The sequence below is a fragment of the Neofelis nebulosa genome, chromosome 8 (genome assembly GCF_028018385.1).
Source record: "Neofelis nebulosa isolate mNeoNeb1 chromosome 8, mNeoNeb1.pri, whole genome shotgun sequence".
Lineage (NCBI taxonomy): Eukaryota > Metazoa > Chordata > Mammalia > Carnivora > Felidae > Neofelis > Neofelis nebulosa.
Genome location: NC_080789.1, coordinates 36,338,645 through 36,366,010, shown reverse-complemented (window position 1 = coordinate 36,366,010; position 27,366 = coordinate 36,338,645). Strand labels below are relative to the sequence as shown.

The window sequence follows — 27,366 nt, the reverse complement described above, 5'->3', positions numbered from 1 at the left end:
TGAGTGAGAAGAAAGGGCAAGAGCTGAGGTTGGAGAGATAAATAGTGATAGACACAGATGACTTTGAATTCTATTTTAAGTACAGAAGGAAACCTCTTGGGTGACTTAAGTGTGAGAACAAAATAATTGTATTTAAATTTTACAAAGCTGTCTGGGACTACTGTGTGGAGAATAAATTATAGGGACAAGCTGGAAGCACAGATTTAATTGGCCTTTGAAGTATTCCATGCTGTAGAGGGTGATGGTTTAAAACTAGGTAGAGATGGAAAAGAATGGAACATTCAGAATAACTGACTCCATCCATCCATCCATCCATCCATCCATCCATCCATCCCAGAACATCACTTCCTCATGGATTCTTACATTAATTATCATATTTACCCTCCACTCAAGTTGGCCAAGCTAATAATTTCAGTTTTACCTTCACCTTTCCTTTTCTTCACCCTCAACCAACAGATCACTATATCCTGCCAGATAATGACCAAAAATGGCTTGCTATCATAGTTCTTCTTTATCTCTCTTTTCACTCCCTGATTTTAGGTTCCATAATTATTTGCCTGAAAAAATTTAACAGGTTTCTAACTACTTTCTCTGCCTCAGATCTCAAGTCCCTCAAATCCACTTTTCAGACCTGCCTCAAGAACTGCATCTTTCTAAATGCAGTGCTTTCAATAAATACGCCTTGACTTCTCATTGCTGGTAATCTTTTCCTACAATTTTTTTCTATCAACAAAACCACTTTTCTAACAAAAGTTTTAGTAGGAACCAAATATGTAAAAGATGAGCTCTTAGCAAGGATACCCCATCCCCTGTCTCCGTGCATAAAACCACGGAACTACAGGCACTGGCTGTTACTACCTCCCAACCTCCAGCACTACTCACCATCCAGGAACTCAATGTACTCTGAAATTACATGTACTTTAGCCTTTGTTCCTTTGAAATTCATCTTCCACCAATACGTCCTGCCCTGTTCTTCTCCCTGGCCCCATGAATTAATCTTAGAAAATCTATATCAAATATATGTGTGTGTGTGTGTGTGTGTGTGTGTGTGTGTGTGTGTGTGTGTGTGTATGTGTGTGTGTGTGTGTGTGTGTGTGTTGTAATATTTTCTCGAATAGCAAGGAAAGTAGAAACAACCTAAATGCCCACTGAGAAAACTTGTTAGAGTATGTCATATCTTTTTAGTGAATTTAGAGTAAATTAGAGGATGTCATATCTTTTAAATGACATTTTTAATGAATATGCTATACTGAAAGAGAGAGGGATCCATTTCTGTTGCTGAGAGATAGTGATTTTTCTTCATAATCACCAGATTCTCATGCCAATATCCTTTTATAAGGGTCCAATATTTTTTTTCAGACTTTTTTACTGTGCAAAAGAATGAAATATGACATACTCTCCTCTCCCAACTATTTCCCAGGGAGCTCCTAATTTCTTGATTAAAAGCTTAATTTCATTCTCTTTTCTTACACAGTAGGTGTTATTTTCTGGCATTTATGGTAAAGATTTATAACAGTAATGAAATTTTCCAAACTAAATAGAAACAACCCCATAGCCAAATAAATGAGTGCAATTTAATTTTTTTTTCTATAATGAAATTCTTACTGTGTACAATATCCATGCAGTCTACTCACTTTGGATTTTAAGTGTATACTTGTGATTTAGAGCCAACATTTATACATATGCTGTTTGGAATTTCCTTGTGCTACTATTAATATATTTTACATTTTCCTAGAGTCCAAATTCCTCCACCATTATGAAGGAGAAAGAAATATATTTGTATATATGCTGAATGCACAGATATTTATGTTTCCTCAGATGCCTCTTGAGAGTAAGCCAGATTAAGAGATTCTCCAAAGCCTAATACTGTTCTTTTTCAACTGAAGAATTCAAAATAGAACTTATATTCCAAAATTAAAAGAAAAAAATACCATTGACTTTCTTACAGTTTTAGCTTACCTTACCTTTGTAAATAATGTATTTTTTGTCCTGGATTTATTTTTTTTCTGCTGAAGAAGTACCATCTCAAAGCTTGCACATTACCACTGGAATCTTACATCTTTTGGTAACATGCTGCAAAAGAATAGCTAACATTTCTGTAGAGTTTTACAAATTTACAGATGGTTTGTATACCTACTGTATTATTCCTCATAATACCCAGTAAGGAAAATGACAGCTGTTTGCCCTGGGGTTTGTGTTTTGTTTGGTTTTGGTTTTGGTTTTGGTTTTGGTTTTCATGTAGGAAACTGACTTGGCAATGTTGGCTGATTTTTCCAAAATCATACAGGCAGCAAATGCAAAAGTAGGGATTAAAGACCAGGTCTTCCCACTGCTAATCCAGAACTGTTCCCACTTGCCGACTATATATTTGGTTTTTGATACCTTTGTCCTAAAACATTTCATTTGGAAATAAATTTATCAACACCTTTATAATCTAAGGTCTTTCTGTTATTGTCAGCAAGAATGATCTGTTTGAACAGAATGTAATTATGTAGATAAAACAGCTTGGAGAAAAACCCTATTGTAATGTTTCCTAAACTAGATAACTTATGTGGGAGCTATTCTATATTATATGTATTTAGAAAATGATTCTTTTTAACTAACAAATGCTAGCAAGAATGGGCTGCAATTAAGATAATCTTTTCATTTCGAACACCTAATAAACCCTGAAGTAGCTCTTATGAAACCTCTGGAACCTTCTCCCAGAAAGTAAGCATGTCACTACCAGCACACTCGAGATGCTTCTAATTGATTAGCCAATTATTTTGTTATTGGATTGCTTTAGCAGCATTGTTGTTCAGACTTAATAATCTTAGTTTCCCTCATACTTTAGTGGCTATCTAAAAATAATATTGATCAGGGCACCTGGGTGCCTCAGTCACTTGAGCATCTGACTCTTGATATCGGCTCAGGTCATGATCTTGTGATTATGGTATCAAGCCCCATATTGGGCTCAACACTGAGCATGGAGCCTGCTTAGGATTCTCTCTCCCTCCCTCTCCGCCCCTCCCCTGCTCTCTCTCGCTCTCACTCTCTCTCTCTCTCTCTCTCTCTTTCTCTCAAAATAAACATTTTTAAAAATAAATAAATAAAAATAATATTGATCACATTTTAATCAATATTCACTGACTTGATAGTCAATAGGACTATCAAATCAACAGGACTTGATAAATGAAAAGCAAATTTATAAATCAAGCCCATTAAAATAACAGGGATTTAGCATGATTGCTAGTGACATTATTTTACATTCAAAGATAAAACTTCAATAGAATATTTGGTGTGATTAAGTAATCTTGGACAGCAGTGTTTTTGTTTTTGTTTTTTTTTTTTGTTTTTTTTTTTAATGCCTAAGCAGTATAGTTTTAACCCTACTGTTTGTGAGCAATGGGCCAATTGTAAAGATATAAATTTTATGTTTCTTCAAGTAGATATTTACTTTTATTCTCAGAGCACATGAAGCAAAAAACAAAAGCTAACTCAAGAATAATTTTATGACCCGGGGCACCTGGGTGCCTCAGTTCGTTACATGTCAGACTTTGGCTGAGGTCATGATCTCATGGTTCATGAGTTTGAGCCCCACGTTGGGCTCTGTGCTGACAGCTCAGAGCCTGGAACCTGCTTCAGATATTGTGTTTCCCTCTCTCTCTGCCCCTCCCTCTCTCTCTCTCCCTCAAAAAACCCAAACAAAAAAATAAAACAAAACAAAAACCTTAAAAACAATTTTTTTTAAAGAAAAAGAGAATAATTTTATGACCCATATACTTTTTAGTGTGTTTCAGAAAAAGCATACAAAATTCATGTTGGTGCAAATAGATTTTCTGTATCTGTCAATACCTGTATCTGTCATTCTTTTCATCTTTCAGTTATCCTTATGCCTTTAAACTATAGTTATAAGATATTGTCAACCAGGTCAACCCAAGTGCTTATGACAAATATTATGAACTACTACCCATGTTTACCAAAATGAAAACAATCACCATCATAATAAATTGGAATAGTAGAGTGGAAAGGGAAGGGAAAATGAAGTGGAGAGAACTGGGGTTTGGGCCCAGCAGTACTGAATACTTGCTGTGTTACCTTGAACGACTTACTTTATCCTTCAAGATCCACATTTCTCTGGTCAATGGCAAGGATCAAATGAAACTGTGTAAACAATGTACTTTGAACAATTTAAAAGTAGCAAACAAATGTAAAGTACCTGTGGTATAAATAATGAGAGATGATGATGATGATGATGATGATGATGATGATAGACTCTCTGACCCATTAAGACACTAAGACTAAAGAAGATGTAGAGGCTTTGTACATAATACATATTTAACAAATAATTGCATTGAGAATGAAAATGATTTGCCATGTTCAAGTTAACCATCAGCTAATGCTGATTTCCCTTGGGAAATTACATATAGAAAGCAGGTAACCAGTTAATATTGTAAGGATAATTCCAAATTCCTGCAGTTGACAGTGATTCCTAAGTGACTAGCATGTATACTGACATTTGCTCCTTGCAGCTGGGTAGACCTTTGCCACTTGCAGGTCCTTAGAGTGTGATGCCTGTAGGTGCATTTGTGCCCACATGAGAAAAAGTTTGATTGAGGTAGACAACAAGAAAAGTAGGGCAAGCATCCCTTATCCATCCTGTGAACCTCAGTCCTGGCAGCATGGAAGTAGGCCATTTTTTTTACTCTTTCTGTAAGTAAAGAAAGGAACAAATATATGTGTTCTGTGCAGAAGCAATGCTTGCCCCTCTAATTTGTTGCTTAATGATAGAGAGAATAGATGAAGGAAAGCAAATTCGTTCTCATTTTGTCGAAGTGAAATTAGATTTTATCTTGGCAAGATGTAGAATTGCTCTGCTGACAACATAATATCAAACTGAAATTTCCTTGAAATATAAGAAAGGGATTGTGTCAAAACACAAAGTGGTCATGCATGTGATAAGTGTTCTTTTTAAAAAAATGTTTTTATTTCAGTATCATTAACACATTAGTTCAGGTGTAAAACATAGAAATTAAACTTCTCTATATACTATGCTGTGTTTACCACAAGTGTAGCGACCATCTGTCACCATAAAATGCTATTACAATACCATTGGCTATATTCCCTATGTTGTGCCTTTTATTCCCATGATGATATGTTCTTTATAGGAAAAGCACTACATACTTTTTTTTTTCTTTTAAAGCACTACATACTTTTGATAAACTGTGCATTGTGTAGTGGTTCTCAATTGTAAGCTAAACAAAGTAGAGTCCTGCCCAAAGTGGTAACATTCCAGGAGGATGTCAAAGTGTAGCTCTCTGTATGCTTTTACTTGTGTTGTTTATCTGAATTTGCCACTTCCTCCCTTCCCTTGAATTTGAAAACATCCTAAGAGCAAGATCCACTTTCCTTCTCCTATTATTTAGAATGGAGTTATATACCAGATGGAGGCTACATAATTGTTATTGACCAGCTCTTCATTAATATGCTCTCGAATTTGGAAGCCAACTCTTAAAACTGTCAAAATTTCAATGACTTTTATAATTATAAAGACTTCTACTTCTTATCAGCACAGAAGACCACAGAAATTCTCTCCTCAGGCAGAGCATGGAATAGTATTTTTCCACATGAAGTGGTATTGGGCTTTCAAGAGCAAGATAAGAACCACTCTTCCAAGGAGGGAATAGTGGTGAGGAAAAGAAAGAAAGAAAGAAAGAAAGAAAGAAAGAAAGAAAGAAAGAAAGAAAGAAAGAAAGAGAGAGAGAGAGAGAGAGAGAGAGAGAGAGGGAGGGAGGGAGGGAGGGAGGGAGGGAGGAAGAAAGAAAGAAAGAAAGAAAGAAAGAAAGAAAGAAAGAAAGAAAGAAAGAAAGAAAGAAAGAAAAGGAAAGAAAAGAAAAAAGAGAAAGGGAAACTTTGAACTGGACTTTGGGATACTGAGTAGTGAGTCACTTGTGAGAAGAGAAGAGGAGAGGAGAGGAGAGGAGAGGAGAGGAGAGGAGAGAAGAGAAGAGAAGAGAAGAGAAGAGAAGAGAAGAGAAGAGAAAAGAAGAGAAAAGAAGAGAAAAGAAGAGAAAAGAAGAGAAAAGAAAGAGAAAGGGAAACTTTGAACTGGACTTTGGGAGTCTGAGTAGTGAGTCACCTGTAGATGCAGGGTTATCCTGAGCATGGAGTTCAATAACGACCCTGCCTTCTAGCTAATGAATCTTGTGCCTGCACTGATGTGGTGAAATAGAGCTTGTAAATAAGTCAGAACCCTCAAGGGTGAATGTGGTGGTTTTAGGTTGGTAAAATTCTCTGACTATTTGTAGATGCAAATCCTCTCTGGAGAAGAGCATCCCCAATTCAGGACTTCTGGATTCCCCAGACTAAGATCAAACAATTAATGAATTGAAGAAAACTCAAAAATCACTAGGACCCCAGGGAACTAACCACCATGAGTGAGAGTCAGCAGAAAGCAAATACTGAGACCTCTAAAAGCTACAGGTATTGAAATATCAGGAACAGAATATAGATTAGTTTTGTATGAAATATATAAGAAATAGACACTAGAGTGGTCTTGAATGCTTGAATTCAAAGCTCAAGGGTTAGATTAAATATCAGATTAGTCACAACTGAGAATATTAGTGAAATTGAAGGAACATGGGAGCAAATTACCTAGGATGCCACATAGAAAAGGAAAATAAGGAATTTGAAAAGGAAGTTAAGAAACTGGAGAGTATACAGTGAGAATATCTAATATCTATTCAGAGCCCCAGACATTGAGAAGAGAATAGTGAATATACCAAATTTCCTTGGTTGATTAGAAGATACACAGCATAATATACCCCAAATTGAATAAATAAATCGAAGTCTATACATAGACTCATCATGGTATATTATAGGAAACCAGAGACAGGATGGTAACCTGAGCCAAAAAGAAAATGTACCTTTGAAGGAATGCTAATTTGACCAAGAGCACATAAAATTAACATAACCCTGAAAGACACAAGATAATGAAATAATCTCTTTAAGATGTTAAAAGAAAATTTCTGTAATACTCTCAGCAGCTAGGAATATTTTTCAACAATGGTGGTGAAATAAAGACACATTATGTAATCAAAAATTGACAAATATTACCATCAGTAATCTTTTACTAAAGAAACCTCTGAAGCATCTACTTTAGGAAGAATGGAAATTCCAAAAGAAGTTCAGATGCAAGAAAGAGTGATAAGCAAATAAAACAGCAAACATGAATATAAATCTAAATAAACATGGTGTAAGCTAATGACAGTGATGATTTTTGTGTGTTTAATGTTGGAGCATAGGATGATGTGGCATCTTATTCACCTGTCCCCGCTTGACTTCAGCCAAAGATATATGGCAGAAGGGAACTTTTTCGTAGGGTGTGTGGGACTTTTTTTGACTCATGCCAATGGGGAAGCCCAGCAGAGTCTTGATGTTATAATATGTTTTTTAAATGTCAAGTATAATATCTAAACACATAGATTATGTTAACATATTATGTAAGTGAAAATGCATAATAATGAACAATGAAATGTATGCTTGTAAACCCAATATAGAACTCTAAAACTAACCATTGCCAATAACTTCCATCTACCTCTGTGCTTCTTCCCTATCCTATCCCCTTGTCTCTCCCCACATGAGATAATCACTACTTAAATCACCACATTGAATCTCGAAGTTTAGATTTCATGATTTCATTCAACCATCTCACTACCTGACTACCACCTCCATCTCTGGCACCAACACCACCAAATTCTTCAGCTACACCCGGGACCTACAGTCCATAGAAATCACCAGTGTTTCAGTGTCCTTGCCCACATTGTACCTCATATCCCTCCTTATTTAAATAAGTTCCAAGACCAGTCATTGATAATCACTCCATTGCACATAATCTTGACTCCTTTGCTTAGTTTTGTCTTATCAACACCTGGCTACATCCATCTCTGCCTGTTCCATGTCTGTATCTTGAAGCTAAACATAGCTAGAGCAAAACACAACTTGTTTTAAAGTTCAGGATCACTAGCCTCAAGTTAGCCCTCAGTGCCAGGTGGCAGTCATACTATCATTTTCTAGTCCATTCTCTCTGATATTTTTCTAGATAACCATACTTAACTCACTTATCGAAAACTTCCAGCATCTCTTTCCCCATCATCACACTCAACTAGACAACCGTGTATCCTTTTTCATTGAGAATATAGAAGTAATCAGAACTTTCATAAGCTTCCATCACCACATCTAACCATCTATTAGCATCTGTGCCTTTAAAGGACACCCTTTTCCCAATTATTATAAATTGTCTATACTTCTTGCTCAAACAAGTTTCTTCATTTCTTCCCTAGATGCTTGTTTTCTTAACTATTTAAGGACATTAGTCCTACAGTCCTTCCTTCCTCCCTCTTTTTCACTGTCTTTCTTATATTAACATTTTTCCTTTCTACCAAAATATTCCATCAACATTTAAACATGTTATTTCTCCCCAAATTGGAAAACAAAAAACCTTTCAAGCCTGTTTATGCCTCTAGCTACCATTCCATTTTCCTCCTTCTCTTTATGGCATAACTTTCTATTTTCATTTGGAACTACTCCAAACAGGCTTTTTCTCCAATGATGTCACCAAGACTGCTCTTGTCAAAGTTACAAGAACAACACTCAACAACATTAAATCCATTTGTTCTCAGTTCTAATTTTACTTGTCCTATCAGTAGCATTTGACACAGATGATTACTCATTCCTCCTGGAAACACTTTCTTCCCTCGGTTTCCAGGATTCTAAGCTCTGGTTCCTCTTAACCTTCATCCCCCTGGCCTGTTCCTTCCCATCCATCCAATCTCTTGACCTTGAAATTTTTCCTTTTTCTTGATCCGCTTTTCTCTGTATCTTCACTCTCTCTGAGATCACATTCTCACTCATGACTTTAAATGGCATTGATATACCGATGACTCCCAAATTTAAATCTCCAGCTGAGATCTCTTCTTTGAACTCTAGACTAATCTACCTGGTATTTACTTAGTATTTGCACTTACACAGACCCTTCAAGCTACTAGTTCAGAATTGAACTCCTGATTTTCTTCCCACACCTTTTCCTCCACCTTCTTTCCCATTGCAGAAAATCACTTCATTTTCCTAGTTGCATAAGCCAACTCCATTGCCACTATCCTTGTCAAAGACATCAACATCACTGCTAATCTGTAATACAGCAGTTGACTCCTCCTTCATTGGTCTGCTTTCAAAACAACATTCAAAACATGTCAGATCGTGTCATTCCTTGTGCAGTTTGCTCCCTCACCTCCAGTTCTTCACTCAGATGCTATTTTAAGACCTTTACAAATCCTCTTATTTAATGTCGTATGTGAGGGTTCAGCATACTTTTGTTGTAGCGGACCAGGCAGTAAATATTTTAGGTTTTGCAGCCCTAAAGTCTCTGTCACAACTATTGAGTTATGCTGTTGCAGCATGAAGGCGGCCATAGACAAAATATACCTGATTAAGTGTGACTATTTTCCAATAAAACTTTATTTATGGACATTGGCATTTGAATTTTATGTAATTTTCATGTGCTATGATGTATTTCTTTCCTTTTGAGTATCTTCAACAATCTAAAAATCTACATTTTTAAATGGTCTAACTCTGGGCTGGATATGATTCCCAGGCTGTAGTTTATTGGCCACCCTCCTCACATACATTCCTTAAATGGTTTCTTTGCTGTAGTTTTTATCTTTTCATGCATCACAGTATAATATATATTTTGTTCATATTTTCGTGTTTATTATCTATGTCTTACAAATAAGATATAAGCACCATGAAGCCCCGGATTTTTAACTTGTTCTGTGTACTGCTGAATTCCCAGTATTGGTGCTCAAAAATTATACGTTGAATGAATGCATAAAATGAATGAAAAAGTTATATTTTCAAAAAAATAAAATTGGCTATAATGGATGAGATAATTGAAGAACTTAATTTTATTTTAGAAATTATAGTTTTGAAGATTATAGAGAGATATCATTTTAACCATTCACAGACTGCAAAAGGCTCCATCCTTGAGTTTCTTATTAAATTCTTCATTATTATTTCATTGTTATAAATATTTTTTTCATCTTCCCTAAACCTCATTTCTTTAGTTAAGAGATACCTGTCTACATCAGTTCCCCTTTTCTTGGGATGGCCTTGCTTCTTGGTCTCTCATTGTTCTCCAGGTTTTGTAGATAAATAGACCTACAAGATTAACCACATGGCCTCCTGCTTCTCAGCTGGAGGCTGCTTTTTCCATGGCCACTATAAGTGATCATGCTTCATAGCATCGTGGACTTAATATTCTAAGAATATTGACTTCATAGTTACCATTTCATTCCTACTTTGTTTTGGATGAACCAAAGAAGTGAACAAAGTTCTTGAAATTCTGTCGTTGACTGAAGTAAATAATAGTGTTAACTTATAGGCATTAGAGCATAGCTGTATTTCTCTAAACCATTTCAAGATACTAAAATGGGATTTAATTATTATATGTAATGGACATTAAACATTTATGAGATAAATGGCCTACAATTTAATTAGTCAAGTATTAATAAGATAATTTGTTTTAAGAATAACTAATGTGTAATAGCAGAAAAAGATCTCGCTTCTGGTTTCTTACACAAAAGAATTAAAAAGATGTGCCTTCTAGCAAAGACCTTTTTGTTTTACTTGTTCAACGTGAATCACAGGTAGAGGTGATATGTAGTCAAGTTTTTCTGTAGCTAAGTATCAGATCACTATTCAAGGTTGTTGCATTGCCAATAATTATTTTTTGGGGAGGTAAAAATGTACTACTGTGTGACTTTATAAACATATTCGATATATATCACATAATCATTATGGTTCCCTAACTCATTATTGAAGATGAGTCTAAAAGAAATCAGAGTTGGTGTCCGAGTATTAATCATTGGGTTTAAAATAATCTGTTTTATCCCCTCTTCCTTTTTAAGTCGCGTTTGGGTTGTTATTTGTGGCATATGAGTGAATAAGTATCCAATGTATCTGCCTCAGGCCAAGTATTTGGACTCTGGGTCTGTGTTATTGCCTTATTGATTGCTTGTTATCTGCTTGCTTGCTTGTTTTATATTAACTGGATAGACCAAAGAAGGGAGGTAAGAAAGTAAGGGTGTAGCATTTTCAAAAACGAAGTTACTCAGAGAAGAGGTAATAACATTGGTAGAGTAAGTAAAGGCAATACAAAATCTCTATCCTATACAATTTTGGAAGCTATTGTGCAGAAAAATGTCATCAAGCCAGTCTTTAAAACCTTCTTAAAAGTATGGAAATATGCTAACTGTTCAGGCTTTACATTAGATGATGGATGCTATCTGGATGTGGCAATCTCAGGTATGAACATCTCAAAAATAAAGGCAAAGTGTGCAATTGAATGTAGAGATCCTGAGGGTAATATGTGAGCTTATACTGTGTGAGCAGCAGTGGTTCTGCCATTAACCTCCCTTGATTTGCTGTAAGTTTAGATACACACAAGCCGTGTTTATTTTTACAATTTCAGCAGGTGTGACACTTTGGCAAGTGTATTGGCTTGGAGTACAGCATGGCTTCCCCGTGATTGGTGGGTCCTGATGGAATGTTTTCTGAAATGATGGGTGAAGACCTTGCATCATTACTTTTCCAAGCGTGTATCAACAAAGCCTTCATCCTATAAAAGTGCAAATAGAATGTTATGCACCAGGCACCATGTTTACATTTTATTTTTAGTTCCTGGAAAGATTTCTAGTTTCTGGAGGAATTGCTTGCTCCTTCTTGTTATGTTTGATCGGGTCATCCTAACTCAGAGTGTTAGTAAAACTTCCCACTTGCGGTGTGCATGAAGCCTGTGGTGAATTCTCATTATGAAACACGTTTCTTCATGTTCGTTCTGCGGGTGGACAATTGCTGCCTTCTAATATCATGTTGAAATGTGATTGATCCAAATGATAGTGTCACCCTTGAATGAATCATGCTTCTTCACTCCCATCTGTTTCGTGAGAGGAAAAAATAAATGTCTCACCCGTCCTTAGAGTGTGTATGCCTAACCTAAATTTCATTTAATCCACTGTTTCGAGGTCTGTGACATGCTCATTTCCATGTTTTTTTTTAAAAAGGATTATTTTCAATAAGTCCTATTCAAGAACAAGTCTGTCATTTCACCAGTATGCAAACTAGAATCTCTCAGTTGACCTCCCTCCGATCACACCCTACTTATTGGCAAACATAGAGGTCAGTTGGAGAAGTGATATATACACAGATTAAAAAAATTTTCCTGGCACCTGTCAAATCTTTACTTCAGTTGAAACTTTGATTCTGTCAAGGTAGTATATCGGTAGCTCTTGCTACACTGTGTTTTTTTTTTTTTTTTAAGTTTATTTATTTATTTTGAGAGAGACAGAGACATCACAAGCTGGGGAGGGACAGAGAGAGAGAATCCCAAGCAGGCTCCGCACCGCCAGCACAGGGTCTGATGCCTAACCGACTGAGCCACCCAGGTGCCCCTTGCAGCATTGTGTTTTTAAAAATTCAGACAAGCCCCACATGTGTGCCACCTAATCTTAGCTGGTCCACACGGGACCCCCTGAGTGCCAGCCCTAGTCCCCCAGAGGGTCCCATTTCCACTCCAACAAGATGAAAGAAACTATCATGAACCAGGAGAAATTCATCAAACTGCAAGCACAAGTGTGCTTTGGTGGGAAAGGAACTGCTCGCCCAAAGAAGGTGGTTCATAGCACAGCTACTGCAGAAGATAAAAGGCTTAGGTTCTCTTTAGAGAAGTTAAGGGTAAACAGTATCTCTGGTATTGAAGAAGCGACTATGTTCATAAACCAAGGAACAGTGATGCACTTTAACAAACCTCAAGTCCAGGTATCCCTGGCAGTGAACGCTTTCACTGAGACAAGGCAGCCAGCTGACCGAAATGCTACCCAGTATCTTAAACCAACTTGGTGCAGCCTGTCTGAGTAGTTTAGGAAAGCCTTGTGAATTTCTGCCCAATCTGTGGACGGAAAAGCACCACTCACTACCAGAGAGGAGGAGGAGGATGAAGTTCCAGACCTTGTGGAGAATTTTGATGAAACTTCTAAGAATGAAGCAAACTGAATTGGGTCAACTTCTGAAGAGGATAAAACTTGAAGAAGTTACTGGGAACTGCTATTTTATATTCAGACTGCTTTTTAATTTGTTCATAGATCTGATAAAATCTAAATCTCTTAATAGTTTTAAGCCCAAGCCCCTTGGACAGTGCAGCTCTTTTCAGTTTTTGCTCATACACAATTCATTCTTTGCAGCTGATTAAGCCGAAGAAGCCCAGGAATAAAGTTTGAAACAAGGTTAATGAAGATCATTACCTAGTAAAAAATAAATAAATAAATTAATTAATTAAATAAGTTAAATTAATTAATAATTTAAAAAATCAAAAACAAAAACTCAGATGATCATTTTACAGAACCAAAAGGGCCAGCCCCTCAAAAAGAAAAAAAATATTAAAAAGAAAAAAAAATCTCTCTCTCCTTCTGTCTCCCATGACAATTAAGTTCTAAAATGTTATAAACTCAAATCTCAACTTCCAGCATACTCTGAAATACACTTTATTGGATATAAAATACCTGATATGTAATATTAGGTATATAATAAAGCATCACTTTATTAGATATATTCGAACTCACACTTCACACTACACATACACACATAACACATGTGGATGGAAATCCATACAGCTGGAAATCCTTCTGTGCAACACAATTATGATGGAGAAAGCATGAGCGTGTTCTTCCCTCCCCTTCTTACCAAAGAGAAATGAATAAAGTGTAGAGTGAATTATGTTGCTTAGGGTACATTTGGACTAGAAACAGACAAGGAATTTGGTTCAAGGAAAAGTAAAAGAAAATGCTGTCGGTTTTGTGTCAGCTGTCTACATTAGTAAGGGAAGACAGCTCTTGGTGTTTTAGAGATAGAGATGATTTTGCCTGTGTGCAGATTCTTTCCTAAATTTCATTACTTTAGTGTTTTAATGTTTTTAACCTTCAGTAAGTTCTACTTATTTTTATTCTTCTAATCTTGCATGCACTTTAAGTCCTATATTTTCTCACTTATGTAGAACTTTTATTTGTAGTTTTACTTCAAATAATGAGCTATGTGCTTATTGCAGATCAAGAAAAACAGCACATTGATTGCATTTTATAACAGCTCTGAGTGAAAATGAGGTGGCCGGAGATCTAGGTTTTCCATTCGGATCCTATGAGAGATGCTGTGATGAAATTAAGGGTATCAGGAAAACCTGTCTTTGAAATAGGATCTTCTTTAGTGCGCAATAATTTCTGAGTTCATATTCTTAATTTAGTATGTGCACTTTAAAATCTGTTAGAAATAACTACCACCTTTGAAAGGACTCTGTTACGATCACTGTTTGCTATCCCCCTAACCACAGATTTTGGCATTTTGATTGCCATCGAAATGAATAGCACTCCACATTGTGTCAGTCACACCCTCATAAAAGTTAAATGAACATTCTTGCAACACCCGCTGGGATGGGACAGATGTAGGAGAGAAGGACTGAGCACACAGGATAAAATGTGTCACCGAGAAATTGAAACTACTCTCTTAACACAGCGTTGTGTCTTGCTTGTCACCTATACCTCTTTTGTTTTATTCAAAGCTATTTCAAAAACACAAATAGCGTGTTGAAATGGAGAATCACTGTAAATCATTTCTATTGTCTGTCAGGCTGTGCCTTGCCATTGCTAGATTCCCTATGTTGTTTTTCCTTGTCGTATGTACACTTGGTAAATCATTTTAGCAGAGATACTTTATTCAAAATACAACTATAGTCAAAATATGACTACAAAGAACTATCATTTCTAAACTGAGACCATCGCATTGCATGTGGATTTCTGTTTTATCATAGACCTTTGCAACAGATATTTTAGTTTATTGTATCAATATTTAATTTTTTAGTACAATTTTTTTTATCCATTTTGAGTTGGTCTCAAAGGTTCAACAGCACAGATATCACTAGTGACATCTTATTCTCCAAACTAATTGAAATTCAGACTCTTCTATGTTAGGGCTCTCTCCAATGTTGGCTCTATTCTCAGTTTGCCAAAAAATACTTTTAAAAAGTAACAAGTTGATTTTGATGTGACACCAATTTCAAAAGTTTGTATGCCATTCTCCCTTTGGAAGGATTAAAGTCTTGAAGCAACCTGACAATTCATCTTGTGTAATAAATAGCCTAATAGCCTTAAGGAAGTAATCTCCCCTCTCCTCTATAGCTCACCCTTACAGACATGTCTGATTCTTCTCTGTAGCAGAAAGATTTGTATTCACACGCTGGACTATAAACACCCTGAGGGCAGTGAATCCCTTGGTGAAGTGTCTCCTATTAGTGTTTGGAGCAATGCTTAGAATAGTGCATGGATAAGAGTTAAACTGACCTCATAAGTCTGAGGGACATCAATGAAATAATGAATGTACACCTTTTAGTGGTTTGTGAGAAATGCCAAATGTGCAATTAAAGTTGGCTAAAACCCCATACAGACCAAAAAAAATACTGTTCTTGTTCACCACTTATCTAGAGTATCTGACAGCAACCTTGACTTATATTGGGTGCCTACTCAGTGTTTATTAAGTTACATTGAGATCAAGTTAGAATTTACCTCTTCTAGGTCAGCTCTTTCTGCTAAATCATATATTTTTTTTCTTCTTTCAGCAAGGATTCATTGAGAATTTCTTTCATATGCCAGAGCCTGGCACTAGCACTATAAAGACAGTTAAAATAAATTCACTGTCGGTCTCACTCTCCAGCAAAGACAGATGCTTATAACAAGTAGATATAATTCATTGTGGTAAGTGTTGCAATTAATGTATGTAGACAGTACTATGGGAACATACAGCAGCAAGCTATGATTAAGGGATTGTTAAACTCCCTTTGTAAAATGAGCAGAAGTTTGTTGAAAATGGAAGAAGGGCTTTGTCAGAGAAGCAGTCTGATAAAAAAAAAATAAATGCTCAAAATTGCACATGGCAGAAATAGAAGTTTCACATGGCTCATGCAGAATGTATATTGAGGGCTTATTTGGGGTGCCATGTCGTAATCTGTGTCTTAGCACCAGGCTGAAGAGTCTGGATTCTTTTCTGTAGGCACCTGTAGGTTCTGTAGGTTGACCCTTCAAAACCCCATTTATATTTTAAAAAAGACAGATGGCCAAGTGGGAGATAGATAGGGGTGAGCAGGAATCAAAGGTGGGAGAACAAGAGGTGGACAGTATTTAGGAACGGATGAGATGCCACGCCAGACAGTGCCAATAGAAATGTAGGGTAACAAAGAGAGGGAGAATATGACACATATTGTTCACTTTAATTTCTCTTGTTTTCTCTAAGTCGAATAGCTAAGAAGGGAGTCAGAAAGCAGATAAAGAAGAGAAGCAGGCCATAAAGAAAGATCAGTTCTGTGTGGGGCTAAATAGGAGCTGCCAGCCTCTCCCACATCCAGTTGTCCAAGATTCCCGTCATTGCTGTGCGACACTTTTGTGGACCTGGTGCCCTTCTCTACTGCCCAGATTTGTGCCATCCTCTCACCGACGTTGAAGGTGCACCTATATAAAAGACTTGCCATTTTGTACATAACAGATTGTCCATCTTGGAAACAGTGCTCATCTGGTTGTTCATCTTGGGAAAGTGACTCTGACCAGGAAAACACTAGGCCAGACAGTCCTATTTAGGAGCTGTTTTGAGGTAGTAGGAGCTCTGTGGAATTCCCGTTCATACACCACCATGTGGGTGGCAGCCCTTACAAAACTGATTCTGTCTAAATGTTAAGGAACAGGTGGATCACTAAAAAGAAAAAGGAGAAAGCTAATAAATTTATGAAAATGGTATTGGCCTCTGTAGTAATCAGGAAAAAGAAATCAAACACAGAATAAACTATTGTCTTACAACTTTCAATTTGCAAAAACTGAAAGTCAGACAATGTCAGTTGTCGTTAAGAATATGGAATAAAGGGGCCCCTGTTACATGTTGAGGCTAATGCATTTGATACAACCACACTGAAGAAAAATTTGACAATGTCTAGCAAACTTGCAGATCATCAAACTTGCAGATTAGAATTGCTCCAACAATTCCAATCCTCAAAACTCTCCCAATAAATATGTGTAGAGATATTCACAAGAATATGGATGACAACCGTCCTCTAAAGCAGAGTTCATCCTTAAGAGAATGGGTTTTCATTCAATGGAATTGATATAAAAGAACTAAACTTTGTATCCATCAACATGGATAAGTCTGCAAAACAAAATGTTGAGCAAAAAATCTAAGTTTCATGTGCGTGCTTGGCAGGGTGACATCTCATAATGGGTGGTTTTAAAATCAAAACTTATAAACATATAAGATTATACATTTATTATGGGTACACAAAAAATAAAAGTGAAAATAGACATTGGAATGGTGAATACCAACTTCAGAATAGTGGTTTTCTTGAGAGAATGGGGGGTGAGTTCAGGAATAGGACAGTGAGATATTTGGGGGTTTCAGTTGTCTTTATAAATTTTCACTTGTTAGGCAAGTACATAGTTCTATTGTATCCTCTCAAAGTTTTGTTTGTATACCTATAATATTTAGAGTAAAAACCCTGCATATGGCTTTCCTCACATATTCATTCATTCATTCTTTTAATCTATCACCTGTTAATCTATTCAGCTACCCATTCACGTATTCTTCTTTCTCAAAGTAATTTTATTTAAATAATCCAAGAAAGGGTGATTAGGGCTTAAACCAAGTAGAGAGAAAAGGACAGTATAATTAGAAGGCAAATTTAAGGGAGATTAATGGGTAAAGTTGTCAACACTTAACAACCAGATGCAAGTAGATGCGTGTGTATGGAGGAAGTCAAGGAATCAAGGATAATTTATTCAGATCTCTAGCTTGGCATTGACCATGAAGCATGCCAAGAAGACAAAGGAAGAGGGGTAACGTTGGAATAGAGGGGGGATGTGGTATCAAACTTTGTCTGGGTTCATGGTACACTTTTTTCCATAATCCTGACAGATAATCTTTAATTCAGTAATTATTTATTGAATATCTGCCATGTACAAGGCACAATAAATAGAGATCCTTTAAGTTTATGCATAAATACTCTTTTTCACGAATATGTTTTTTTTTAAGTCCAAACCATTATTTTTTAGGCATCATGGTGCAGTTACTGCTCCACTAAATTCAATTGGGTAAGCAATTTCAACTGAATACAGTTGAATGGCAGTGTGCAGCCTTCGTTAAGTTATTCTGTAACTACTTGAAAGAGAGTGAGAATCCATTTAAAAACTTCAGACTGGGTAAACTCATTTAAGTTTGCAAATTACATTCAGAAGAGAAGTTAAATGTGGTTATCTTGAAAACATCCCCCCAAATTGTAGTGTAGTAAATAATAATTGGATAAGGCTAACCTCAGAAATTCTTCCTCAAAAGTTATTTAGTTCATACAACAGTAAATATACAGCTATATGGATACATTGAGCAATTCTTTGGATGGAAATAAACATATTTGTAAAATTAGAAGTTTTGGAAAAATTTGTAAAATTTGTAAATTTGTAAATTTAGAAGTTTGTAATTTGTAAAATTTGTAAAATTAATTTGTAAAATTAGAAGTTCAGATATTTCTGTCTTCATATTTTTCAAAACTTCTCTTGCCTATTGATTTACCTTCACAAAAAAGAAGTGGTCACAGGGAATAATGGGATAAGAAAGCCCAATTACTGTGTGGATTTCCAGCTCCCACCTAAGCAGACCATTTCAACCAAACCCTTTTCCTTTTTCTAGGCTCTACCCAAATTTTCTGTTCAAAGTTCTAGATTTTAGTCCTGTTCTCAATAGAAACATGAATGTTCAATCCTGAATCCTCATATGGCTTTACTATTCTTCCTCCGTAGATATCTTTCTCTTTCCAAGACTGCATAATAGGCAAAGACCAGGAAAATGACTTTGTCTTCTAATCCTGTGTGCTGAGGATACCCTGTGAGCTCAGCTGAGTTCTTTGGGAGCCTCAAAGGTGTTAGTCTAGAATCAGACCCGTGCAATCTTGCCTTTGCTCTACCCCACCCCACCCTATTATTTGAGTTTGCTTACTTCCTCCAGTGTTGGAGAAATAAACCAAAGGCCATAGTCAAGTAACAATAAAGTCGTAATTCCCTGGAGACTTGAAAAAAGATGTCACTTGTTGCCTCAGCATGGCAACCAATTAGCCCCTTTGATGTAAAGCGTCTGTCCTCTTCGAGGAAACAAGAAAGGTCTGATTCTCCTTTCTAGTCTGTCATTTGTTGTACAGAGCCATAAGCCCCATTTTACTGGGTTGCAAGCTACTGCCTTTGTTAACGTGCTGAAAACTTTGTCAGCTGTCTTTAATCAAAGAAGATGTGTGTGAGGGACGACACCAGCAGTTGTGGTTGGGTTTCTGTTCCCCAGCCCATGAGTCACAGCTGGCAGAGAGCAAGGACACCAGTGTATCATCAGACAGCCAGTCACCTGAGCTTCTTTGATTTCAGTTATATAGCTAGGTAGTCCTTAATTCTGTTTAAAAACCTCTACATGCTTCTGTTTGACTATGAAAAGGTTTTTCCTCTCCTGTCTAATAGTATTTGGTCATTTATGACTTCTGTTTATAATAAAGTTTCATTTGCACATTTCCTACTCTAAATAATTTGCCTGGCCAAAAGAATTCACTTTATGAGAGGACAGACATTTGATCTGACACTCTTTGTTCTGTATGGGACTTCATCCTCCTCTAGGAAACTTTGTCTCAAAAGATGTAAAATAATATGATCTAAGATCAGGAAATGACCTCTAGAACACTGCTTCTCAAATTGTAATGAGAGTGCAAAACACCTGGGGATCTCGTTAAAATTCAGATTCTGATTCGCTGGTTGGTACCTGAAATTCTGCATTTCTACCAAGCTCCCAGGTGATGTTGATGCTACTTCCTGGACTAGAGGCAAGACTAGAAGACCCATAGGCACTCAGTCCCTTGGGCATCCAGTCAGCTACCCCCAGTCGCGCTGTGAAGGCTTGTCTTTGAAGAGAGAAAACAACCATGTAACAGAAAGTGGTCTATAGCGAGTTTTATTCTTAAATTTTTATCAAACACATGAAATTGTTTATGTCAAAGTAACTGTTGACACTTTTAAGCAGTTACCTAAGGCTCGTACCTAAGTACTTGTTGATTAGGTCACTTTTGAGCATACATGCCAATTTCCTCAGTCTCCACTCAACTCAAGTAAGAGGCTATAGTGATGTTTTAAAAGCATTGCACGGGGCGCCTGGGTGGCTTAGTCGGTTGAGCGCCGACTTCGGCTCAGGTCACGATCTCGCGGTCCGTGAGTTCGAGCCCCGCATCGGGCCCCTGTGCTGACAGCTCAGAGCCCGGAGCCTGTTTCAGATTCTGTGTCTCCCTCTTTCTGACCCTCCCCCATTCATGCTCTGTCTCTCTCTGTCTCAAAAATGAATAAAAACGTTAAAAAAAAAATTTTAAAGCATTGCATAATGATGTAAGTTTGTAGGTTTGTAAAATAAAAACTCTTTTTTACTCTGGTGAGATAGACATATTCAGAAAAATATGTTACATCTAAACACAGAAATCTATAGCTGCCTAAAAATAGTATGTTCTTAAACATATACATTTTTAGTTTACTTGGATTTTTACTGTTTATAGAGTTGGGCACCTGGGTGGCTCAGTGGGATGTGTCCAACTTCGGCTCAGGTCATGATCTCACGGTTCGTGGGTTCAAGCCCGCGTCGGACTCTATGCTGACAGCTCAGAACCTGGAGCCTGCTTCAGATTCTGTGTCTCCCTCTCTCTCTGCCCCTCCATTGCTCACTCTCTGTCTCTCTCTCTCTCTAAAAAACAAATAAACATTAAAAAAAAAAAAGCACAATTAAAGAGTATATGTGAACTTCTATTGGATCTGTTATCCCATTTTAACCCCATAATGTCAATTTTTGATTATTTCTGCTTAATGAGTAACATGCTAAGGTAACATGCTAATGTAAACATGCTAGTAACATGCTAATGTAAAATTAAAGTTATTCCATGTGGCACCTGGGTGGCTCAGTCAGTGAAGTGTCCGACTTTGGCTCAGGTCATGATTTCCCTGCTTGTGGGTTCAAGCCCCACATCAGGCTCTGTGCTGACAGCTCAGAGCCTGGAGCCTGCTACAGATTCTGTGTCTCCTTCTATCTGTCCCTTCTCCAGCTCTCGCTCTCTCTCTCACTCTCTCTCTCTCTCAAAAATAAGTAAACATTAAAAATTTTTTTTAGAAAAGCAAAATTAAAGTTATTCCAAAAACACTATGATAACTAGCATTCAGAACTCATTTTGATGACAGATGTCACTTCCTAATTGTGTTATTTTAGATTAATATTAACTTTTCTTTTTATTTTTTTTATTTATTTTTTTTTTTTTAATTTTTTTTTTCAACGTTTTTTATTTATTTTTGGGACAGAGAGAGACAGAGCATGAACGGGGGAGGGGCAGAGAGAGAGGGAGACACAGAATCGGAAACAGGCTCCAGGCTCCGAGCCATCAGCCCAGAGCCTGACGCGGGGCTCGAACTCACGGACCGCGAGATCGTGACCTGGCTGAAGTCGGACGCTTAACCGACTGCGCCACCCAGGCGCCCCTAACTTTTCTTTTTAAAGAAAGAAGTGACTTGAAGTACTCTGAGGACAGAAGAATCTGGGCTGCAGTTCAGTAGCAATAGTAAAGCCTATTTATGTGGCTTGGTTTACTTCACCACCTGTCTTCACCTCTGTCTCTTCTGGTTTAACCTAAGAAAGTCTATAAAGCTAGTAAAGGTAGAGCCAGGTCACAAATCCACAGGGTTTGGATTCAGTAGTTACTCAGGCACACTCAATAGAAAGGCACACTCAAACAGAAAGCTGAGATTCTGCTTTCTGTTTCTGAGATGATAGGGAGACAGAAAAGAAGAGGAAAAAGACAATAATGTTGTATTCTCATGTAACCTTAGCAGCAATTCTATGCAGCAAGTGTTGTTATCATTCATTTCTATAAGAAATTGAAGTCTCGAGTGTTCCGTCAACTTGTCCGAGTGCACACATCTCTGGGGCAGAGCTGGCCTGGCACTCAGGTATTGTGACTCTGTAACTTTTGAGTATTTTTAATAATCCCCTTGAGTTGCGATTATAGTTAGGCACAGATACTTTAATAATAAAGTGATTCAAGAAATAACGACTATCCCACTGAGCCATCTGGTTTCTCTCAGCCCCTGTCGCTGGGCCTCTTCTATTTCTGGTTAGCCAGGAATGGTCTCCAACCGTGATTCTCCGTCTCCATTTCCTCTCTTCCCACTCAGGATAGCGGAAGTCTGAACATTTTATCTACTTAGCATCTCTAGTAATTCAGGCTGTGAACACACTTTGCCGTCACTGTAGTAGCTGTTTATTGATAGTTGTGCTAAGCTCCGTGAGGGAATAGAATTGAGAAATGCATCCATGCATCGAACAACTCAAGATAATAATGGGTAGAATGATAACAAAGTTCTGTTAGGAAGACAGAGTAGGTGGTGTTTTAGGTTTCCAGTGTGGACCTTCATTGCACATGTAATTTAGAGCTATGTTTATTTGGCTTGGGGTTTAAAATTAGAAATTGACCATCTGTATTTTTCTTGATAAGTATGGCGTCATCCTGACCAAAAGGTTTTTGAAGGTCAGGAATAGCTTATATTTGCAACATTATTTTTGGAAGAGAAAAGAGGGTGTAGACAAGTTTGAAAATAATGCCCTATAGTTGAGGACTTAAGAGAATTTTGCTGTATATCCACAGACATATAGTGTGGCCATTGGAATAAAAATTGTAAAGTATGTATAAAAACATAAAAATGTTTTTCTAAAAACATGCATGTGCTGTATACCTCAAGCAGATGAAAAGAAGGAAAAGTGAACTTGACATTTGCAAGTCTACTACATACACATACTGTACCACATTGTTAATTGTCTCATTTTATCTTTCTGACAACATGCACAAATGTTGATGTTATTTTAGTATTTCATAAATGAAAGAATTGGGCACAGATATGTTAGGGGACCTCACCAAGGTCACAGTCAGTGGTTGAGCAAGAATTCAAACCCAGACCTCTTAAAGTCCAAATCTGATCATCTCTTTCCAGTTGGTTTATTCTGAGCTATTCAGCCCTGCCCCTAGCACTCTTTTTGGTTCAGAAATAATTGTTTTTACAGTAAAGAGTGGAGTCACATGAATTCAGCTGAAAAAATGCATGCATTTTGTGAAAATACTAAATTGTAAAAATTATTGTGAATTATTTTACACTGCATCGCAGAGTTGCCAGGACAATTACTCTGTTGACACCATCTGTAAAATGAAAACACAATCTTAGCATAAACACATTTAGTTTTATCTGATATTTGAAATATGCATTTGTGTAACTGCCAAAATATTAGCTGCTGTATGTTCGCCAGAAAGTTCGAGCAACAAGACAAGAACAGAACTGCCTTTATTTGTAGATAGCAAGCAAAAAAAAAATTTTTCCCCTTTGGGAAGGACTTTTGTTGTTGTCAACCAATATCTCAGAATTTGGTGATGGAGACCCTTGTCTGAAACTAGTGGTACATAGTTTTGTTTGTTTTGTTTTTTAACTTTGCCTTTCATATGATAACTTTATATTGCAAATATCACATACTATAAAAAATTTTGTTTGAGACTCACAACTACCTTTAAACAAATAATAAAAAACTTTTCTGACAAAGGTTGCATTTTTCTGCACCACGTTTTATCTGTTTTGGTATGTTTTTACTTTGCTGTGTTTATAATAAACATTCACCAGGAGAAGTTTAAAAATTTGACTTAAAAATAAGAACTTTGTTTCATTAAACTACTTGGGTTAGATTTGGAAAGGACGTTAGTGGTTACATTTGAAATTTTTTTTCAGAACTTTTACCCTGAAAACATCAGTAAAATTGTACAATTTTTTTACTTATTTACTTAATGTTTGTATAAATGGCCTGGAAGATTGCCTAGGAGAGGAAACAAAGAGTGGGTGGATGTAAATTTGTCAACTTTTCCAACTTAATTTTTTTATTTCTTGACATTGAGTTGAAAAAAGAAGATCAATTCTATCTGAAATTGTATGACTTTTAACTGTTTCCTTAGAAAAGTACAGTCTGACTAGGCGACGAGGTTTTCATATGTAACCTATGCCTTCTCATTAAAGAAGAATATTTTCGTAGCTGCCTGCACTATTTAAAGCACAGAGTAAACCAGCTGTTTGAAAACTTTTTGTTGTTGTTGTTATTCCTAGTTATCTTGATCTATTTGTATAAATTGCTAAATTGCTTCCATAAAATGCCTCCAGACATAAGGGAATCATTTGCATAAGTGGATGAAGACTTTTGTCTTCCATGAAGGAAAGCTTGAAACAAGCCTCTTAATCATTTCCCTCCCTCTCTGGTTCCAGTATCCGGCTGCTTTGATGAACCTGGGGGCTATCCTCCATCTCAATGGCCGTCTCCAAAAGGCCGAGGCCAACTACCTGCGGGCACTGCAGCTCAAGCCAGATGATGTCATCACGCAGTCCAATCTCCGCAAACTGTGGAACATTATGGAAAAGCAAGGCTTAAAGACATCCAAGACCTGACACAGGAGAGCAGTACCTCCTCCTCCTCCTCCTCCATATTTTAAAGCTGGCTTCATTAGTGAACAGAACTTCCCAGCAGTGCTACGACAAGAGCTAGTATGGACTTCCAAGATGGGGGCAGAGGTCACTGGGGTCACTGCCACGTCTGAGAGTATTCACTCTGCTGTTAGCACAGCCATTAACACCAAAAAGGGGAACATTGGAAACCTCCTGAAGGATGTAATTGTTACCCATAGAACTATTATTAAACCAGAGCACTTAAAACAGGATCTTATGGCATTGGGGTGGGAGGTGGGCAGGGAATCTAAGTTACAAATTTTGTTCATTTTTGAAAGCTAATTTAGAAATTATTCTGTTCCTTAAACACTGTGAGAGGAAGTCAGAGAGTCCATTCAGCCCTGCTAAACTATTAAGATCAAGTGTTAATAGGGAATGATTAAAGTGTCGTGTGAATCCCAGCGTGCCGACCGGTTGTCCTGACGCTGCTGTCTTCCCTCTTTGGGACAGCCTGCTTACCAATTTGTGAAACTTAGGGGAAAAAAAAATTTTTTTAAAGTATGTCAAGATCTGTCAGAATCTATAGTTGTTTCCCAACTAGGGCACATAACATTTTATTATTTGGATGTCACAGTCTTCATTTCTTTTAGACGGCATTTGCTTTTCAATGTTCTGAGCTGAGGTAACCATGTTTCACACTGGTGTTGCTGGAGAGGTTGGGGAGATCTTTTACATGTCCGGCAGGCAATTTTTATTTTTAATGTCACCAGCATTTCCCCCCAGACTGCCTAGGAGAATTCACTGTATTAATTCTTAGGCTTTTGAAGTAGCTATACCTGGTTAATGCACATGCTTATATAAGGATTAAATCTAAAAGAGCTTTAAAGTGTTCTAATTCCAATAACTAGCCAGCAGCTATTAGACAAAAGGGAAGTTGCTATGTGCTTCCCAGATGTGGTTAATGGTTAAAAAAATCAAGTCTGAACAAAGGAGTGTATAATAATGGTTGCCAGTGATGTTATATTTTGGAAAGAATTGGTATAAAATGCTAATCACTTTCTGATAGGTTCCTAGACAGCAATGCTAATAAGTTTTTAAGGAATTATTTTTTTATATTTTGCTCGTCCCAAAACACATAAAAAATGAGCTACAGTATAGCATCAGCCTGTGTGTTTTTAGGTCTTCTGCCTTGTGCTTTTCACAGTTAAACTATTTTTTCACTAGCAAACTGGTATTTTATTCCTTTACCTGTTAGTAACCACTTCAGTGATCATTACACAAGTAAAAATGAAGTAGAGAAAACCATTTATTGAACATTGTTTTGACTTGCAAACTTTGCTACTAAAAATTAACTTTGAAAAAAAAAACAATTCAGTATCAACTTCATAGAGAAAGTAGCTATACAATACCCTACATATTTATTTATTTATTATTCTACCATAGCAAAATAACAAAACTTGATTCATTAAGTCAGTTCTTTGCAACTGAAAATTAGCTTTTTTTCTCCTTTCCTTCAACTTTCATGTATATATATTGGGCAGCAGCCCCACTAAAAGGAAGCTGGACGTGCAAATACATCGTATTTTGTTTTCTCCATATTTTATATGTTTCACTCTGTATCTGAATAAAGCGGGATAAAGAATTTAAAGTAGTGTTCCTATGGAATTAGTGGTTTTGTAAAAAGGGCAGATGTAGTGAAAGAGGTTTGTTGATGGCATTAGTAAGAAGGCCCTCCTAATAGGTATATTATTTTGTAAACATTTCATCGAAGGGCCAGAAAGTTAAATTATAACTAGATCACTGTGTCTTCAGAATGATATTTAACGTTTAACAACAGCAAACCCGTGGTCAAACCAAACGTGTGGGTTGAAGTGTATTTTTCATCTTTTAACGCATTGGCAATTGCAAAAAAAAAATAAGTAAATAAATAAGGAATTTAATATAAGGATATAGAGATAAACTCAATGTCTAACAGTTTTATTTATTTAAATAGTTATTGACCTATGATGACTTCCTAGTCTTAACATTTTATGTCTTTTTGGTGTTAATATTCTTCCTTTCAGACACTTGGTTCTTAATAGGTTCGCTGATTGCACAGTAGAGGCACTTCGAGTTGACCCAGTCCCCAAGTAGCATTAATAATTGGGCCTGTGTCATAAAATGCATGGATGTTTAATAGCAAAATGTCCCTGACACCTTTCACTACAGGGCTGGGCTTAGTAACTGACCAACTTGGGGGGAGGGTGGGACGGAGGGCTATAGAACATGGTCAAAAAATGTCTCCGCTCAGGGATTTATGGTGGATTATTGCAGACAGTGCTAAAAATATAGAGCACAAGACAAGTTTACTAAATTAAAGTTTTATTTTTTGAGAAACTGTTATTTGTATAAATTATCAGATTTGTAGGCTTTCCTTTTGTAGAAATAATTGTTTTATGTGCCAGAGAATTTCAATTTTGTTTTCAACAATAAAGCATTGATAACAAATATGTTGTATAAGCCTTTTTTAAATCTTCTACAGCAGCAGCACTTAACATTCTCATGGATTTTAACAGAAATTGAAAAAAGTTTTAGAAAGTAGACATAGAAAGTCAAACAGAGACATATCATGGCTAATGTATAATCAATAATAATTAATCATTAATTTTTAATCGTTATGATAATATTAAGGGTTCCCTATAACACCAGATTTGCCACCTTCCAAAAACAGATGGCACAATTTTGGTTTTAT

General features: G+C 36.7%; 1 protein-coding gene and 1 pseudogene across 1 annotated transcript in view; both read left to right on the top strand.

The window, feature by feature from the left end:
• TMTC2 (transmembrane O-mannosyltransferase targeting cadherins 2) overlaps window positions 1-27,122 on the top strand; it is a 402,871-nt gene extending 375,749 nt beyond the window's left edge. Inside the window, exon 12 of the mRNA XM_058741891.1 lies at window positions 24,459-27,122. Coding sequence (XP_058597874.1) covers window positions 24,459-24,638 — 180 coding nt within the window. The 3' untranslated portion in view covers window positions 24,639-27,122. The remainder of the gene's footprint in view (window positions 1-24,458) is intronic.
• Window positions 10,274-13,655, top strand: LOC131519147 (transcription factor BTF3-like; annotated as a pseudogene).
• Window positions 27,123-27,366: the final 244 nt, after the last annotated feature.